The sequence below is a fragment of the Lathyrus oleraceus genome, chromosome 4 (assembly GCF_024323335.1).
Source record: "Lathyrus oleraceus cultivar Zhongwan6 chromosome 4, CAAS_Psat_ZW6_1.0, whole genome shotgun sequence".
Taxonomy (NCBI): domain Eukaryota; kingdom Viridiplantae; phylum Streptophyta; class Magnoliopsida; order Fabales; family Fabaceae; genus Lathyrus; species Lathyrus oleraceus.
The window spans coordinates 263,813,757-263,835,110 of record NC_066582.1 but is presented as its reverse complement, the minus strand read 5'-3'; the positions used below and the strand labels follow the sequence as shown (position 1 = coordinate 263,835,110).

Sequence of the window (21,354 nt, the reverse complement as noted above, 5' to 3'; positions counted from 1 at the left end):
CAACATCATCATTCCGTACGAGGCAATTATATGCTCAATCTTCACTGAAGGATTTTTGATATCCTACGAGGCAATATATATTACGCCTTTTGAAGGATCATTGTCACTCTACGTAGTATTTATATGATGAACTTTTATTGAAGGATCTTTGTAGTCATATGAATCAATTATATATTAGACCTTCACTAAAGGCTCATTGTCGCTCTACGAGGAAATTATATGTTTAACCTTCATTGGAGAATTTTTGTCGCCCGACGAGGTAATTATACGCTAGACCTTCACTTAAGGATCCATGTTTTCCTACGAGACAATTATATGATGGACATTCACTAAAGGATCTTTGTTATCCTACGAGGCAATTATACGTTGGACCTTCGCTAAAGGATACACGACAATTATACATTGAACTTTCACTAAAGGATCCTTGTTGTCGTACGAGGAAATTATACAATTGACCTTCATTAAAGAATATTTTCTGCCCTACGAGAAAATTATACGTTAGACCTTCACTAAAAGATATTTTCCGTCCTACAAGGCATATTATCAAGGGATCACCACTAAAGGATCCTCACTGCAGGAAACTCTAATCAACGGCAGAGGAACTCGTCCAAAAAAAATGTTAGAGGGACTCAACTATCTAAGTTCCGCGGGAGGGACTCGAATATCTAAGTCTCTCCAAAATAAATTACTTTCTACCTGGATTAAATCACTTTGCCTTTTTCCAAGGCCTCATGCCTGAGAGAATGTGAACTTGAATAATTTTATGAGGATTTCTTAATGCACTTTATATCTTTCTTAGGCACCATGCGAAAATTCAAAAATATCTTCAGTTTTCTGAGCTGCATCTCCGGACGCACCCCAGCACACACTCAACACGGGCCATTATGAAGGATGCCATATTATTTGGTTTTTTTATTTCGGAGATGTATCTCCGAAATGTTTCCGTAGTTACATTTCCGTAACGCAGACACATCAGTAGCAGAACCAAAAACATATAATTTTCCAAAATAAAATTAAGATTCATAAAATAAAATTAGGATTACATAGATCATTTCAACATAAAATGTAACATTACTTCAATATTCAGGTGGACGCTTCAACATCTTTGCAATATCTTCCACCGATCTTGAAGTTGTCGCTTCCAACTCGAGCGAACCTTTTGTTTCAAAATGAAAAAATGTATTCCACATAGCCTTTACATATGCTTGCAACTTAAGCTCAAATTTGTTGAACTCAATCTTGCATTCGTTATTAATCGACGGTGAATGATACTTGAGCTTCAGAATCCTTCGATTGTCTCCGGGAGGTAGAAGATGGTGGATTTCGTATTTAATATCTTTGAGGGAGATGAAGTTGTTGAGCTTAAACGTTCACCCGGGTGTAGAGTTGGAGAATGAGACATTTGCAACATACCAGTCAATATTTATTTGTGTCATTTAAGACATTTTCAGTTTTGGTGAAATATAATATAAGAGCACCTTAATTTATAGAAGTCATAGATCAATATGGACCACTCAATAATTGGCATGCTGATTCCTGAGATATATCTTCAGTTCCGCATCCTATTATCTTGTTTCGTAGATGTATCTCTAGAACTTCTCCAAAACTAGTTCCAAAATTGAACCCTTTTTTTTAACAAAAGAACAAATATTGTTATGGGGATGATCAAGAATGCATTAAGACACAATATGAAGAAATATTAAATATATTACATTTCATTTATATATAGACACAATTACATACACTTATTTGTCCGGCTAAACAAAAAATTAAAATGAATCGAAATATATGTTGCTGGCTAAATCTATGGGTGGTACCCCCTAGGACTTTTGTGCATTTGATTCTCTTTCAATGTTGTTCAATTTATCGAACTCTTGCATCTTTTCCATAAAATGATCAGGTCAACTCTCGGCTTTTGTTGTTGAATGAGTCGTCCACTTCGAGGATGTAAGTGGTATAGGATGTAACACCCTAAACCCCACAAATAATTTATCGCATAAATTAAATATAAAATAGAACCACGTAGGGTGCCACACATTCATAACACACATGACCTGCTCCGTAACACGGGTTTCAACAGTATATTTCAATACACACATTTGTAATAAGGATGTTTACACGACATCCTACTTATCTGAATCATACCTGGGATATTTACACAACATCCTTCTCATCTGATCGGTATTATATATTTACGAAATAAGACATTCATAACTTGTCACTGCATGCTCACTTCTATTTTAAAGTATCATCGCAGCGGAATTATCATCACAATTATGGAAGATAAAGCAAGTAATAACATCTAGTCTCAACTTCAATTACAATAACAAAATAAGAGAGTTTTAATCAATCAACTCAACATCTTAAGAATTCTCAACAACAAAATTAGTCTTATGACTTCAACATGATCAAACATAAAGAATAAAGTAAGTGTTTAACCCAACCCGATGTTACATGATCAGAGCAAGGTACCACTAGTAAAAGCGACAAAATAAAGAAGTAATCCAAGAGCTACCTTCCACTTAATTCAACAATACTACTCTTGAGTATCTGCACGATGCCCATGTAAAGGCAACATTCAAACAGAAGGGGTGAGAATTCGTTTCAATAATAATGATATAGAATGAAGAATAGAGTACAACATCTACACAATCATGCACAACAATATATCACATTCTTACATCCAAATCATAATCAACATCATATACGACAACTTCTCAATTATCATCAACATCATACAAAACCACATCTCATTTATCATTAACATCATATGCAACAACATCTCATTCAACAACACATCAATAACAACCAATACAAATGCAACACTTATGCAATGTACTAAACACCGACTCAACATGCACATGGTACCAAAATGAACACTCAGGTTCATCTCACTCCATGATCCCCATCATAGGATCGATTCCCTCTTGGAACCGGAGCACACCAAAATCGCCACCATCACCATAGGTAACGCTTCACTAATCCCCTATAATAGGAATTAGCTACTCGCACCCGATCCATCACCATGGGATCGAGGCTCGCCAAAAATCTTTACCATCAACATATGTAACGCTTCACTAATCCCTCATAATAAGAATTAGCTACTCGCACCCGATCCATCACCATAGAATCTAGGCTCACCAAAATTGGACCGAAGCCCATACACCAAGATGTATGACTCTCAAATAACATGCATTAACACGATAAGGTTCACTTAAAGGATCCCCATACACATCTCATCATTTATGCATCACACCATTCATCATGCAATAACCAATTCATGTTACCACATGAATAATATCAACAAATAGCAACAACTCATCAACATCTTAACATCATCGACATAACAACACAATTATCGCACAATGATATTACAACAATGCAACGATTCATCAACCAAACATATAAATCAATATATTTATCAATACAGTAGGCGTGTGAATATTATTAAAACATATCAACAATCACTACCATGTTTTAGGTATGAGAATTAGCTTTCTAATGCTTCAAACGCCATCAAAATCGGACTTACGAAATGAAAGTTATGACCAAAATCGTCGGGATGTGTCAACAATTCATTAACCGAACGTAAGAACAAAAACTTCACCAACACAGTAGGCATAGGAATAATACTCAATCAATTCACTTATCACCATCAAATTATATCTCTTAGAGTCACCTTTCTAATGCTTTAAACCCCAATCCAAAATGATTCACGAGTTGAAAGTTATGATCGAAATCGTGCACGAAGGCGTTACTAAAAAGTTATTGTTTTCTAAATTATCCAACATAATTTTCATCTTCTTCAACCCCAAAAATGTCCATGAAATAATCTCCAAAATTATTTTATTACTGAAATAAAGTTATAGTCCTCTGTTTCAGATATCCAACACTTCAAACGGCACTCGATTTGGACTTACGGATCAAAAGTTATGACCAAAACCATTTCGACCAAAAAACATAAAAAAATGCTCGCGATTGCGACGGACAGAATGCAGAATTTTCTGCGTTTTTCATCGTTGGAGGCCTTCCGGACCTCCGATTTCGATTCCGTAAAAAGGCAAATGCTCAGAAAATTACAACCCATATAATACTATAATTATACAAAGTTAATTTACAGTTTTAACCCAATTAAATAATTTAATCATAACTTTAAGATTATGCCTAAAACTTTCAAAATTGCAACAATGGTGAATATAAGTTTAATCATCAAAACAGAAAACTACACACATGTAAAATACATGAAATTCATCATATCATCATCATATAATAATCACCATAGCATCCAAATTCAAAATTATGAATCAAAACACTCAACCCTAAGGAGGTTAAGGGTTCCTCCATTCTATCATTCTATCATATCATTTACTATTGGAACAAGTTCTCACCCTTACCTTAGATTTTCCAATAAGATGCATACTTCAAGCTTTAACAATGGAGTTTTCCTTTAACCCTAACTCTTGCCTCTTCTCACCACAAAATTCTATTTCACGTAAAATCCTCCAAATTCTCTTACTAACCTTTTTATCATTAACTTAATCCCCCCTTATTTAGGAACTTCCACCATTGCCCTCACTTATCATCTTATTTACCACCATACCCCTATTGGCTCTAATTTTCTTTTAATAAAATAATACCAATATTATTCTTCTTTTTCTCCCTACTATTTCTACTCTTCTATTTTATTCCAACCAATTAAATAATATAGTTATAGGCTAATTATTAAAAGTTCTCATTATCCCCATTAAATAAGTAAAATAACTAAATTTTATTATTTAATTAAGATGTTCATATTCTAGTTATTTTATTATTTATTTAATTAATTCGAATAAAACACTATTTATTTCAATCACTAATTAAAATTCTAATTAATTATCAACAACTATATCAAACTCTTACTCCCCCATACTTCTATTTCAAGGATACCTACCCCATAATCATACACAATTAATTTAAACACCCATTAATCATATAAAAATCTAAATAATTCAAATTAATTAATTAATTAAATTTGGGGTGTTACATAGGACATCCCTATTTCAAGTAAACTTAAACAAATGACTTGATTTTGAAAGTCACCCAATACACATAATACGATCATTTGGATTTAGAGGTGGAGCGATGCGCAGTGGGAAAGAGGTTTCCGAAAAACCGTATCGTGTCATATCAACATACACTCTATAATATGCACATGTTATTAGGTGACTCATGTCAGGGAAGCGCGTCCATTTTGCCTCTAGTGCCTGACCTCTAAGACAAGGAACAAGAGACTCATAAACTTCGTCGAATTTTTCTTTCTTTTCGTACAACCATGTGTATGATTCTTTATGCGTCTTCAACTTTTGTATAAATTAATGGCGAACAAGTGTATGATTATCTTCTCCTTTACCGAGTAAAGCCAAAACTGCTCGATAACCATAATTACCGTCCCCCACAACATTGACGATCCGTTCGATGTATTTGTGCATAAAAATAGACATCTCGTCGATGGATGGAATTTTTGGTGGAGGTTGCGTATGAGGTGATTTGCTAATGCGAACTCCTTTGACAATATTTTTTTGAGATTTTGGAGTTGGTGAGTAGGAAAAAACTTTGTCAACGTGTTCAAAATATGAAGGGGACCGTGTAGTCGTATTGTCATTCGGTGTAGGTTTCATTTTCTTCTGAACACCTTTTGTTTTTACTGATTGAGATGGTGTTTTCAAGTCAGTGGTTTCCGAATAGGCAGTCTTCCTCAATTGTTCTTTGATGTGGACCTATATGTTGTCATCAGCTTTCAAAAATCTCTATTGTATCACTTCTCATTCGGTCAAAATAGAGATGTTCGAATTACCATCATTCATGACACCATCATCATCAAACCAAAGTCTCTTCCAATGAGTGCAAACCTCATCCATCGTTATTGGGCTACCAAGTTTCACCTTTTTTGCAATAACACAAGCACATGGAAGATCATATATTTTTATTATTGTACATCCACACTTTGGGCTATCGGATCCTACATTATCAACTCGTTTAGCCTCGTGAAAAATATAATTCAAACCCACTCGAGATATGTTGTCGACCAACTGAGAATAAAGAGTGTTGTCTTTAAATATGTGTTCCAAAACTGTGATGCTCCGACCAAACGATGTATGTATCTCATAATGCTGGTTTTGAATCATGTGGTTCACAGAGTCTCAATCTCTACACAAATCTCCCTTACTATTTCCCAATCAATTTTTCAAAGTAGCATGGGTAGGCTTAACTCTGTTAGTTGTTGTATTTTGAAGATCTCTAACATTATCAGTCCATGCACATATAATTTTCTCCTTCACCTGATCAAGAATTGTGCTTTTAACATATTTCAACAAATCTGGATACTTTTCACACACTTTCCTGTAATGCATAATGGAACCGGCATATAATTCTTTTGTGGAAGAATTTATTATACGATTCCATGCATCCATTATTTTTTCAACAATCACACCCGCCTTCACCATTTTTCCATCTTTGGACTTTATATGTTTCGCCCCTACCGCGGGTTTAACCCGACTTCTCACATTCTTTGTTATGTGATAGCTACAAAGTAACACATTAGAATAAGGAAATATCTTTGCAACTGATTTCATCAAGGCGGCATCGCAATCAGTAACAATCACTTTAGGCATATCCACTTGGTCCTTTAACAGTGTCTGACACACCTCTAAGGCCCAAGTAAATTTGTCCTTTTTTTCGCACTCAAGAAATGCAAACTCAACCGAATATGTCTTCTCAGTTGAGGTAACACCAACCGTCTCCAATAATGAAAGTTTATACTTGTTAGTCTTGTAGGTTGAATCAAGTATGAGCACGGTAGAAAACGCGTTGAACAACTTTATGGAATCATGATGAGTCCAAAATATATCTCTAAAAGTAACTTCATCCTCGCATGTTCCGTACCTAGACACGTAACTGTTATCATCCAGCAGTTTCAGAAATTGTTGCATTTCAGTTTTATCCCCCCTAAGTGTCTTGTTAGTTTGGTATCAAATATTATATACTTGCTTGATATATGATATATTTTTGAATCTTTTCTATTTCAATGTTGCAAGTATATTTTTCGATTGAACCAAATTCAATGTTATGTCAACAACATATTCTTTCTCTTCTGGCATGAGCCGACACACACTAGGATGGCCGGTTAATTTTTCACACATATCATGGTTATGCAAACCACATATGACATTAAATTTATATTTTTTGTTTTCCAACATGTAACTACGCACCTTAAATAGACACTCACACTTTCTTGAATTGTGTCATCTCTTTTAAAATCTGTAGAGGAGTTCTATATTTTTCGCTTCTTTCACACGTCATGGTCACAAAAGCGCATCTTATATCCGAACCATTATCGGACCTTCCAATAACCATACCAAATCCAAGTTTAGAGACATTCATGCGAAACCATTGAAGCATTTAATTACGAGATTCAAACTCTTACTCGTTTTTAAATTGATTGTCAACATCTACTGCCTTCACAACAACACCTTGGACATTCGGAGAAACAACTTGTTTTGGGAAAATATCAGGGTGCACCATATCTAATGAAAACAACGCTCGTTTTCAGCCAAAATGCATCTCTGGGAAAGTTCATACTCGTTCCTGAGATACATTTCTGAACACAATGCTCATTTTTTCAGCCAAAATGCATGATTAATGTAAAATAAAAGATCTTTACCTGAAATTCAATCTTATTTTGCTCCCTTCGATGTGATGAACCACAAGATTGGAGATTTGGAGTGAAAAAATGGATTGAGAATGAAGGAGTTTTTGGTGAGGGTTTGTGTTGGAAAACAACAATGGCAACAATGATTATGTGATCATGCAGTTATTTCTTTTATCAGATTATTCCAGAGATGCATCTCCGAAAATATCTTACATATAAAGGTGACAAAATATTTCAAAATCCCATCCAAATTTTCAAAGATGTGGCTTTGGAATTTTTATTGAACTGATCAATTATCAACATATTTCTTGAAATGTTCAGAATATGCATCTCCGGAATAAAAATAACAAATATCATTCATACTAATATATTTTGTATGTTAGAATGCGTCCGGAGATGTATCTCCAAAAATTGGAGGACATTTTAATATTTTTTAATAGTGCGTAAGAAACATATAGAATGCATTAAAAAAATTCTAATTTTATTGAGTTAAAAAAGAATAATGCATAATACAACAATCCATAACAAGGACGAACTAAGAGGAGGAAGGCCGAGCCAGCGCATGAAATATTAATCAATTTGCATTGGCATCACACATATTTAACACTTCCTCCATTCTCATATCCATATCCATTCTCTTTTATAAGTAAATTTTAATTTATAAATTCATTAATTAAATAATATAAGTGAATTATTATACGATAATTATTTATGAATTTGAAAATCAAAATTTGTTTATAAAAGAAAATGAGGGAGTACTAAATAAAATGTCTCCACAATTTTAATTAGAAAAACACAACCAAGCAAATCCACATCAGATTATTACCAACTTAAAAAATAAAATAGAGTTTTTCATACTTAAAAAATGAGGTTGAATGCTGAATCATTCAAATACATTTTTGATCATGTGATAATTTTCTTTAAAAAAATAAAAATATATTGCAATTCTGTAAAATAAAAATAAAATTACAGTTTCATGAACAAATTCTCTATCAGATGTTGGCCTCCCTTCATCATAAACATGTAGGTTGATCTCAAATTCTAGTGTCTTGAAAAATTGGGTAGTGTGTGAGTTTCTTGACTTGAGAAATGCAAAAACATAGCCTCCCCATGAATTCTTATGCTACAAAACATTATCTATACCCTTTATGGGAATCTGATTTAATTAATTGGTAGTATTCTAGCTCACCGTAGAGTTCCCTGAAACATCAACAGCCACATAGTATATGTAATCAAATCTAATGTAATGTGAACATGGTTATATGCTTCATTACCATTGACAAACTTTTATTTTTGAGAAAAGAACTATGAAACTTTGAGAATCCGATACAGTCCGCATCGACAATAAATTTAAAGAAATAGACTTACGCTATATCTGCTGTGGACTCGGACTTGATCACAGCCCTCCATTCAGGGACTTCTAGGGAGGTATAATGTGACTTCATATCTCTTAATGTATGTTTGGTGCTTCTAATATCATTATCCCACAAGATGCACTGAAATGAAAAATAGGAAACAGCAATATCTAGTAATGAGGCTCATGAAATCCACAACAACCAGTATGAGAATAAACCCATTCATCTAAATTGGAAATAAATATCACAGAACTCAGAATAACAATTCGGTCTGTGTTTAAAAACCGCCTATTCATAAGATTATCATTCATCTCAAGGTACATGATAAACGATAATATGTGTGATTTTGTTGTAGTTAACATTGAACATAGAAAATTTGTTACCTTCCTAATATATTGTTTTTGCGTGACCTCGTAAGAAACTTCTCCTTCGGGTGAAAATATTGAAGGATTCCATAGTGCCCCTCTTGCCGCCATCACCGATGAGGCACCTTATGCCAAACCATGTCAATTAAAAAATAATTCAGAAAAATGAGTTGCCAGTTTCTTTCATGATGAAAAACAAGCACATGTATTGTTGTAAATAAGCAGATATCTCTAAAAGGGTAGAACTGTATCTTTAATTATTAGGAAAATAATGTTTGTAGCTATTAGCATATCGTTGTATTTCCTTATTTCCTGATTAGCGTTTCTTTGGATTAGCCCACATATCAAGATTGAAGCTTGCACTTACAGATTATCAAATAATATTCAAAAGCTCAATTCTCATATGATAAACAGCTCTTGATCTTGGGGTTTGCTTCCCAAGCTGCCTGCATTGCAGTTCTCTTATCCCATTGAATCCAGAACTATTGAACTGAGTTCGTTGTCCCTAGACTTTGTAATAACTTGAAGGGTTCTACTACCTTATTGATGAAAGAGCACATGATTGTTCTAGACAGAAACTATCTTCAATTCCTCTTCGATACCAGCTATCAAATGTTTTAAACATGGGATTATCAACGAAATGATTCAAACAAACTTACTTGCAAGTTGGGATTATAGCTTCACCATCTTAAGGGGAAGTGTTGTAAATACATAGACATCTCTAATTTTGGGTATTTTATCTGTAGTTAATAGGAGAATAATATCGGTAATTATTAACTTTTAAGCATATATTTCCTTATTGGCTGATTATTTTTATTACTAGTAGACTATATATCAAGATCAGAACAAGAAGTTCAATTCTCATACTTATTAATACAAGTTAATGGTCCAGAATCCAGATCAAAATGAATTCTCATTAAATGCAATAAAAACTGATAACTTTCTTCACTTAAGGCTTTATGAGACATCCAAATGTGTACTTGCCTAACATTCCTTTAATCTAACATTGAATGTCAAGTGTTGTCAGATGGGAATGCAAAGATTACCAATAATACGATCAGGAGGCTTGATCCAAGACATCCTTTGGGAAGGCTAAGTCTAGGGACGTGCGCAAACATTCCTGTAGAATTGATGAGAATCTATCATGGCCTAGGAGGGCAAGGAATATGCAATACATGGATATCACGGAACAACTAAATTTGCTAGCTTTGGTCCATCTCCTCACTTTCAAGGACAGAGATATTAGTCATTTCTACTCAGATCTTTTATCGCAACTTGTGAAGAACTCATTAATTAACAAGGACAGAGATATTAAGTTATTAATTGCGGCCTCTCCAGGCGCTATCCCGGGATTCTCTCCCGGTGGGCAAACCTCCGCTACGGAGGAGTGGCGCGCATCCCAGTTTTGGATAGCGGCCGGGAAAGCTGGGATAGCGGATTGAGGGAGCGGAGCGCTTCCCGGCCTGGAACGGTTTTCTGCTTTCAGGGCTTTTTTGGAGTGCGAAAAGACCTTTTAACACTTAAATAGTTTTAAAATTGGAAAATCTATTGTAGTCGTACGTGTTTTCTCCTCTCATTCGTGTTTTTTCACCTTTCTCCATCGCGTATCTTCTGTTTTCTCCTTTTCTATTTTGTTCTTTATCCTATTCTTCTCTATTCATTGTTTTTCTATTCAATTTCAGGTTGTTTTTTCTTTCATATCATTGTTTTTTTCCCTTTCTTTTAAAATGTATTGATTCCGGGATGAATAATTATATATGTAGATTATTCATAAAATTAGTCCAAAAAGTTATCCCGCTATTCCATATTTTGGGTTGGCCGCTCCGCTCCGCTATCCGGGATTAATAACTACAGTCCTAAAAGTTTGTTTCACCGAACAGCCTCTACAATTCTAACAGATAACTGAAAATCTGTGAAAACCTTGAAAAAATTCTTCAGATACCTGTAGCAGATTTAATGCGTTGGAAATCGTCATACTCAAAGACATCCCCATTTGCTATAACTGGAATAGATAATGCTGACACAACATCGGCAATTCCACTCCACTTTGCCGGATCTCTGGGCCTATCTAAGACGTATCTGTACATAGATTAAAACAAAAATGTGAGGCATATTTTAAATCTCTGGGCCTTTTTAGTTTTTATACACCATTAACTCTTAAGCAACTTATTTTTATACAGCTTTAACATGTATAAATGGAACAGATTTATTTCAACCAGTGTGCGAGTTCTGCTTTTGCCCACAACCCTAACCCCCGTATGACACAGTGGAATTTTTACTTTATGTCATTTCCACAGTTTGTTATTGATAGCACAAGCCAAGACAATATCCTAAAAATGAGGTAGCACAATTATCCCAAAATTAACATAAATCATTACAAAAAAGTACATATATCCTACTTTATTATGCATTGTTTTCTTCCCTAAGATTATATAGATATTCTAACAAAAATGTGCCAATATAGCTGGATTGGCATATCGCAGTCGTTTGAATTATCTTAGCTGTTTGAAATCAGTTCACGTATTCGGAAATGTATTACCCTACTTTGACCGATATGAGCTCAGTTAACTCAGCTGATGTCACGTTCAGTAAAATTTGAGTGACCTTATAAATTTTAAAACATTGATTTAGGTAAACCGACTAGCATTTGAAAATGAGCTCTTACAAAGTTAAAACAACCATATGGTTGCTGGTTGCTCCCCCTTAATTTGGAAAGGTACAGGAAAAAACAAATAATATTTGGAGATTACCTTCCATGGACTGCAATAGCGTGAACACCAGTTTTCTCAATTCGCCTGGCTAGCTCCACCGTATCATGCGGTGATTTTAGAAGTCGGATTTTACATGTTACTGGTAGGGTCAAATTCCTCCGTAATGTTGTTAAGATCTGGATTTTTAAAGAGGAAGGATTCAAACATGTTGCAAATTTACAATATGATAGGAACCCGAGAACAAAATAGTATGAAAGTGAATGTATTACTTCCCTCTCCTCTCCCAAAATCTCCCTTTCTTAACAATCAAAACAATGATAAATTATTAGACTTACATCACTAATAAGCTCTGGTTTGGATAACAGAGCAGCACCCATCCCACCACTCAAAGAAAATGGCTTGGGGCATCCCATGTTAATATCTATTGCAGCAACATCATTACATCTGCAATGTCAATAAAGATAAATTAACATTGGAAAAAATCAACATAAAGAAAACAATTAGAACTTCATTACTAAGGAACTCAGAGAAAACAGCAAACACATTTGTACTAAATTGCTATTTGCTAGCTTAGTGTTAGAAAAGTCAATTGAATCAATCATGTATAGGATCCTTGATGCGTGTCTGAAAACATGATAGGAACTGAGCATCTTGTTGCAAAGAGTAGAGAAAACCCCCTTAGTTATTATGCTGCAGAACTTCAAGGGCCTGCAACCTTCTTTTCCCTAAAACCCTCAGAAATGACTAGTCATCTCCCCCCTCTTCTTATTTATGAGCAGTGTGTCTTATTTCTCTAATTATCCCCACCCAAAGTAACAAACTAAATGACCATGGGGTACCTATCAATACTCTCCCTTATTACGTTGTCCTCAAGGAAAAGGTTGGGTAAAACGCTCTGAATTACATACTCCCAAGAACTATTTGCTGCCATTTGATCAACGCACTTGTCCTTAGGGCATGATTAATGCCAGAAGACAACTAAACATGTAAAAAATTGAACTCTACCAATACCAAGTCATTATTCCCCTTAAAGTATAAATGCAAAAAATATATCAAAGAAGAAAACTAAATATACAATTAACTTACACTAACTGAGCAGCAGTTAGGGCCCTTACAGCATCAGATGTGCCTATTTGAAACACAACTCTATCTTTTTCTTGATCACAGGTTCTAAACACAACACTTTCCGTCCCTTTCTCCACAAAATCAGTGGATCCAATGAGTTCTGAACAGTAATATAATGTGGTGTTAAAATCCAAAACTAAGCGGGAGTGGGGGGAAACTACAGGCATATAACTCTGATTAGATATCTCCAAAGTTTCTGCCCAATCCCTTAGCACATGATGTCAAGCCGCAATATAAATAAAAAAATAAAACATTTGACTTTTAATATCAAGAGTCAACATGGTTTCTTTTCATCATGCTAATAAGTACTCTCGCTGAGATATCAAAGAGAAATAAAATATTAGAGGGTCAGTTATCCTACTATATATAAACAAAAAATAGAAACAGAGAAACTAAAACATGATATTTTGATTTTGGATCTATCTAGATATTAGTTGTAAGCAGAGGACATAAGAAAAAGAAATGTTGGGCCTCCTGTCCTTCTATTTATGTGTATTAGAGATGATAAACTGTATAAACACATAGGGCTGCCTTCAATAAGTTTTTCTTTTCCAATAATTCCTAGTTGTTTATTTTGTACTTTTTTAAAACATCTATTTGCAACAATGACAGGATTTAATTAAAGTCCTAACTTTTCTTTTACTAAAAAAACAAATATTTTATACAGACGCAAACAACAGAAACTTCACTTGCATTTACTAAATCACCAATTGTAATTTTTGGAAGATTATAAGTTATCTTGTAATATCTTGATATTATCGTAGAGTGTCTTAGATAAGCTCTTGAGATTACTTTCTCATTATAGAATATCCTAAATTACCTCTCATAATTAGTTTCAACTTTCTTAGTGATTGTCAGGATTTGTTTCTCTATTTGATTTGAATTACGAGTTTACTATTAGCATAAATAAGGGTTTGTGCTTTTACTTTTGTATCATCATATATCAAAAATAATCAGAAGTCTTTTATTTCCCTTTCCTTATCTTTAAGACTAACTAAAACCCTTTAACTTTAATACGGTATCAAAGCAATAGCACCCTCCTTGACTTGTCAAATTATGGCTTCAATGCCAAGATCCCCAAAGGGTGGCAGTCTAAGACATCTTTTTCTTTTGTTGTCCATCCACAGATTCATGCTATTCTTTCTCTCTCCCAAATTTTCTTTCTATTAGTGGCTTCTTTTAATGTCTCCTCTGTCATGAGTCCCTACACTCCTCTCTCTATTCTTGCATTAAGTTATTCATTCATCAATGGCGACCGAGGGTGGCCTCTCTGTAACCACCGTTCTTCCCTCCTGTGTGAAATTCGGTCATTCTACTCCTTGTTCCAAATCCACCTTTACTCATGCTCGACATCCTCTCTTAATAGACAAAAAGTGAATAGAAGAACCTAAGGGACTTTTAGGTTACAAAAACACTATATGTTTCCAATTTCAGTCTTCAGGTTAAACTACAAAAATGCTACTTTATTTTCACTTTCTTTTCACTTCGTTTCCTATTCTCAATGTTTTGTACAAGAAGTAATAAAAACAATAAAAGTTGTTTCCATTGTTTCTTATTCAAAACATTGAAATCGTAAAACAAACTGAAAACAATGCGACATTTAAAACTACAACAACAACCAAGTATTATCCCACTAAGTGGGATCGGCTACATGGATCTACTTCCACCATAATGTTCTATTCAAAACCATGCTTCTATCAAAATCATTAATCTCGAGATCGTTCTTAATAACTTCCCTTAAAAATTTTCTACATCTTCCTCTACCTCTAGCTGTTTGACTCTTCTCCATCTGATCTACCCTCCTTACCACAGAATCTATTATCTTCTCTCTACATGTCAAAACCACCTAAGTAGTTAAAACTAAAAACAGAAAATGCTTTCAAAACCAAAAACACCGAAATCAATCCCTCTTAATAATCTACAACTACAACAATCCTAGCCGGCACCGCGTAAGTCCCCATTCTTTCTTTCAAATACAACTCCACATGTTTCCAAAGAAACTACCTATATTAAGACAGTAATTAACTAACTTTAACCACAGTCTTCCAAAATCCTAAACTTGTATCATGTGAGGTTTATGTAGTCAAACAAAATTACAATTCTACATTATTCTCGAGCTGAAACAAACAAGAATTGATGAAACGAAAAGAGTGATTTTGTACCATTGATTCTGCGGTCGCATTTGACGATTTTATGGTCAATGATTTCCTCACCGTAAGTGATATCTGCACCATACTCAGCAGCTAGTAATCTTAGTGGGAGAGTGCCCTAACAAAACAAAACAAAAAATCGAATCTTAAAGATAAAAATATAGAGTGGTGATTTGAACTGTGTGGTTTGAAGAGATGAGAAGGAAAATAGAACTCACAACGCGAACCATGGGAGCGAGAATGAGCTTGTTGTGGTAATCCATCTTTGACGGATGGATGGTTTGACGAATCCTGACTGTGGAGACGAAGAAGAGAGAGTTTTGAGGTTTTTGTTTCGGGGCATTACAACGCGTTCAAAAGTTGTCACGATCTCAACCACACAAAAAAATGCATTTGTAACTTTTAATTTAAATCTATTTTTTATTTAAAATTATTTTTTTCTTTTATTTTTTAAAATAGAACATGGAATATGCATAGTAAACACACTATAAATTTTAATTTTAAAATATTAATTTGTGTTAAAAAAATAAAAAATAAAAAATATTAATATGAGTTGATAAATTTATAGATTTAATTGGATGTTTGGATAATATTGTTCATATTAACAATATACTATCTTTAAACTTTAAAATTTAATTTTTACTACATTTTTATTTTGACAATTTTAAAAGAGACTCAATATAAAAAAATAATAATAACAATAACATATGTTTGTCTTTCAATAAATTTAAGAGGGATAAATAAGAAACTTCAAAGTAAACATATAAAAATAATATTGAGAAACTTCAATATTACATCAATAAGAATATTTTGTTAGCAAAAATTGACATGAAGATGAACGAACAAGAAAATGATGGCAATCGCGAATCGATCAACAAGGAAGAAAGTGCACATCAAGGGAGAACAAGTCCGGGTTTTTTTGGTAATCTATGAAGAAAAAGGAAATCGTGGGATTTTTTTTCTCTTGGCAACTCTGGTTATAAGAAGACAAAGAATCGGAAGTGAACCAATCTTCCCCTTTTTTATAAAGAAATCAACACGTTATATCAAAAGAGACATTCTCAAAGTTAAAAATAGGACCTAGATCGATGCACCTAATGATGTCTACGAAATCATATGATATTCGAGTACAACCATAAGGGACTTATATCTCATAAAGAGGACAAACCAACAATCATATCAAGTTTGATCGTTATAACTCTTTCACACCAAGATAATTTTGTGGCATCTGTTTGTCAAAAGTTAGAGAAAATTCAATAGATTATTATACTTCTCAAAAACATTAGTATTATTTTATAAGAGCGCCTTAAACTATAATTTTATCCCTAACATTTCAACCACATACCAAAGGAATACTCCAATATAAAAAGTTTTAGCTCACCTAAGCACATACTTATGATCAACTGTATTCTCAAAAAAGAATTATATCAAATCTACTTTTAATATATAAAAGTTAATTACCACCACAATTACTTAATTACCCTAATTACAATCCATAATACAGCTACTTTCATGTTCCTATAAGTAATTTCGTACTAAACTCTATTTATACTACTAAAAAATATTACCCTTATTTTATTGTTGTTGCAATCTTATCATTCCAAAATAAAATCAATATTCTGAAATCAAATTAATTATTATTGTAGTTTTTTTGCCAAATATTATCGTTACTTGATTTTCTTTAAATGACAAAATGAATATTTAATTGTATAATTATATGTTATTAAATTATAACTTAAAAATTAAAAATAACTATTTAATATAGTTGATTAATATTAATTGAGTAATTTAATATTATTGTTAATTTACCTACCAATTAATTATTATTATTGTTATTATTATTATTGATATTTACCCGCCATATATGATAAGAATATTTTTAAAATTTAAATAGTATATTTATTATTTGATTTGATTTGATTTAATTGAGATCCAAACTCTATAAATTAAAATCGGTTACTTATTATGAACAATAATATAGGGTCATTCCAATGTCAATCTATTATTAATTGAATTTTACATAGATGTAATTTTGCAATAACACGCTGGCATATTGAATCTTATACCGCTGTTATCTTTGCACTAACATATTTTATCCTTTCAACAGAATAATTATAGTAAATACATACATTTTGTATACCGAATTATAATAAAAATGTATTAAAATCAAAAGCAATAAAACTGTTTACAGTAAATAAAAATATAGAATAACATCTTAAAATTCTATTCTATTTGATTATTCATTTACTTATTACTAATTTATTTATTATATAAAAATATATCAAATAAAATTTTAAATATATGTTGTGTCATTAGCATTTATTTCAACTTTTGATTTATTATTGATTTTTTATTTCAATGAATTTTTCTTTAAATATTTATGATCATGAAGAAATTAGACTATATTTTTATTTACTGTAAACAGTTTTATTGCTTTTGATTTTAATACATTTTTATTATAATTCGGTATACAGAATGTACGTATTTACTATAATTATTCTGTTGAAAGGATAAAATATGTTAGTGCAAAGATAACAGCGGTATAAGATTCAATATGCCAGCGTGTTATTGCAAAATTACATTTATGTAAAATTCAATTAATAATAGATTGACATTGGAATGACCCTATATTATTGTTCATAATAAGTAACCGATTTTAATTTATAGAGTTTGGATCTCAATTAAATCAAATCAAATCAAATAATAAATATACTATTTAAATTTTAAAAACATTCTTATCATATATGGCGGGTAAATATCAATAATAATAATAACAATAATAATAATTAATTGGTAGGTAAATTAACAATAATATTAAATTGCTCAATTAATATTAATCAACTATATTAAATAGTTATTTTTAATTTAAAGTTATAATTTAATAACATATAATTATATAATCAAACCGATGTTATATATGTGTAACATCAAAGGTTGGATCCTTTTCAGCATTTTGCCACACACCTCTATCAAATTTATATACTCTTTTTTTTCCAGGTTATTAGGTTTGTAATTTTATAGTCATCTAAATTTGCAGTTACATTAATTTTTGAATTTTTTTTCAGTGAAAATGAGTAGAAAGGTTGATTCTGTGAAAGACATCAATGAGTCAAAAGAAACTTGGCGTCTTGCTGTTCGAATAATGGATGTTTGGAGTGTTGTGAATAATAAGGGTATTGAACATTTGGAGATGATTGTTATGGATTCCTTGGTAAATTGCTTTTCTTTTTTTAAGTATAGATTTTTGTATGATAGTTAGTAATTACAACAAAATGCTTTTTTGTATAACATATAAAAAGAAGATTATTTTCATTTTGTTAGGGTGATCGGATTCAGGTCCTTATTCGTCATGACCATTTACTGAAATGGAAAGAGGTCATTAAGGAGAATATGACCTGCATTATAAACAATGGCAGTGTCTATAACAATGATTTTCAGTGGAAGGTATGTGATCATTCAAAAAAAATTGTGTTTCTTGGTGGTACCACAATGAAGGCAATCGAACTTCAAAATATTCCACCTAAAGGATATTTCTTTAAAGATTTTGGTGAGATACTTCAAGGCAAATGAAAAACCGATAGACTGGAAGGTAATTTAAATTCTATTATAACTTATATATTTGCAAACACATTCAATAATGAACCTTACTTTAATGTAGATATTATTGGTTCTGTTAGTGAGATAAATCATATCCAATCCAACACTCCGGGGAAGAAAGTTGTTGTTTCTGTTGTGCTGAAAGATTTGAAGTAATGCGCATTGTTTTCATAACTTATTGGTTTGATAAATTTATATATTTTGCATCACTGAATCCCATCATATAATATTGTTTATTTATATTGCAGAATAAGGGTAATTGCATAAATTGCAATTTATGGGAAATCTATGGATCAAAATTTTTGGCTTACTACAATGATCCTAAAAACAATGGAGCTATTGTAATTCTGCTCACTCATGCAATGGTAAAAGATGGCCAAGGTATTACACTATCAGACTTTATAAATACATAGTTGATTTGTATTTTTCATTATACGTTCAATAACTTTTATATTAATTATACAATTTACAGTGTCAAATGCATGGAGTGGTTCCAAATTGTTGATAAATGAAGACATCCCTGAAATTCAAGATTTTATGTCTAAGTATGGATTTTATTTATTTATTTATATTCAGATTATTATACATAATTTTTAATTTCAAAAACAATCTTATTTCTATAGGTTGCCTACTAATGAACAGAAGAAGAAGCCTACTCAATCTGCAAAATCTCTTTCTAATTGGTCTGGTGGTTCTCAGTATTCGCCAGTAGAAAGGTTTGTTCATAATGCAAAATGTATGTCCTTAAGTCAGTTCTGCAAAATCAAACATGTAAGTTGAATACTATAGAGCCGAATTTATCTTTACTATTACAATTATATTGTTTGCTTTTTGAAATTAATATCATTTTTGATTTGCTTTTAGGAAACTTTATGTGTTACTGTAGCAACCACATTGAAATTTGCTGTCTCAAAGTATGAATGGTTTTATTATGGCTGCACAAGGTGTTCTTCGAAGGCACCTAATCCTGAAAAAGCTTATGAATGTTCATGTGGGCAAAAAGTCGAACAGCCTATACCAAGGTACATATAATCTAGATGAATTGCAAATAAATTTGGTAATGGATTTGTTATTAATCATATTATTTTCTTCGTTTAAAATACTATAGGTACAAGATTGAGATATATGTTAGCAATGGTGAATCAAAATATTGATTTGTATTCTAGGATTCTGAATGTGCTGCTATACTTGGAATGACTGCTGAATTTATGCATAACTCTATGGTGGAGGTACATTGTTATACATAAGTTAAAATGTTAATAGTTTATCGAGTTGTAAAGTTCAGATTATCACTCATGGTTGATATTTTATTTTTCCATTAGAATGGAGAAGATGATCCAATGGTTTATCCTGATAAGCTTGAAATGTTGTTGAATAAGAAAATGGCTTTTAGAGTTAAGGTGCAGCCAACGTTTTCCCAAGCGTCTGTTTGGAAGCTTTGTGATGATGAAGCCTTTGTTAAAGAGATTGAAATGACTACATAGTAGAAGACGTATAATATTCACTTAATTCATGTATTATTTAAACATTTAACAAGTATAATAAATATTCGATGTTTCAATGTGCAGAATCAGTCTAAAACTGAATATGCAAAGTTGGTCCCTAACAAAGAAAATTTGGAAACTTCCGCAGTAAGTATCTTCATTTGTTAACATAATAATTTTCTATGATAAATATTGTATTATTATAATTCATTTTATATCTGACAATTAATTTTTTATATTGCAAGCAAACATTATCTGCATCTGGTGAAAATGATTCAGAATCAATCATTCTAATGACTCCGGCTAAGGATGTTGTAATTGCTGATAAGGGTGAAGAAGTTGATTTTGAAGCGTCTGGCGCTACGCAATTATCAGGCACCAAACCATCCAAGAAATTAAAGATAGAACCATCTTCTTAATTAGAATTTTCGGAAATTTGATATTGAAATATATTTTATGAACTTTTTAGCACCAGAATGAGTTTATAGTATGAAGTTGTTAAGAACATGATATGTTTTGGTTGTAGGATGTGTTCTTACTTTTTTGAAGTGTTTATTTTGTGGGATTACAATTGACATTTATATTTCATGTATGGTTTAAAGGATGATAATGAGTATTTAATTCATGTGTGTGAAATTATTCAAAATCCTATGTTGTTATGTTGAACATTGTGTTTTGTGTGTTCTTTCAACTACAAAATGTATATGAGTATCATATCTTCAAATGTTAATAAGTATTTTAGATTGATAACAAAATACGTTGTCATCTTATGAAATATGTGTATACGACTAAATTATAAATAGATTATTGCATGTCATGTTTGGTTTCAGCATGCCTAATGGTGTTAGAAATTAAAAAAACAATTACATAAAAATTTATT

The 21,354-nt window shown here is 32.2% G+C and overlaps 1 protein-coding gene across 2 annotated transcripts; it reads right to left on the bottom strand.

The window, feature by feature from the left end:
* Positions 1 to 8,517: 8,517 nt before the first annotated feature.
* Positions 8,518 to 15,774, bottom strand: LOC127074990 (uncharacterized). 2 transcript variants are annotated; one of them, XM_051016424.1, is made up of 9 exons: positions 15,612 to 15,774; positions 15,406 to 15,511; positions 13,205 to 13,343; positions 12,454 to 12,562; positions 12,158 to 12,294; positions 11,350 to 11,486; positions 9,426 to 9,532; positions 9,056 to 9,183; positions 8,518 to 8,887 (listed from the first exon to the last, which is right to left on the bottom strand). In XM_051016424.1, the coding sequence occupies exons 1-9, from the start codon at positions 15,654 to 15,656 to the stop codon at positions 8,821 to 8,823; spliced, it is 975 nt and encodes a 324-aa protein (XP_050872381.1). In that variant the 5' UTR covers positions 15,657 to 15,774; the 3' UTR covers positions 8,518 to 8,820. The 2 variants fall into 2 exon arrangements, with proteins under 2 accessions (XP_050872381.1, XP_050872382.1); XM_051016425.1 differs by lacking the exon at positions 8,518 to 8,887 and adding an exon at positions 10,471 to 10,527 and having other exon boundaries at positions 9,052 to 9,183; positions 15,612 to 15,763.
* Positions 15,775 to 21,354: the final 5,580 nt, after the last annotated feature.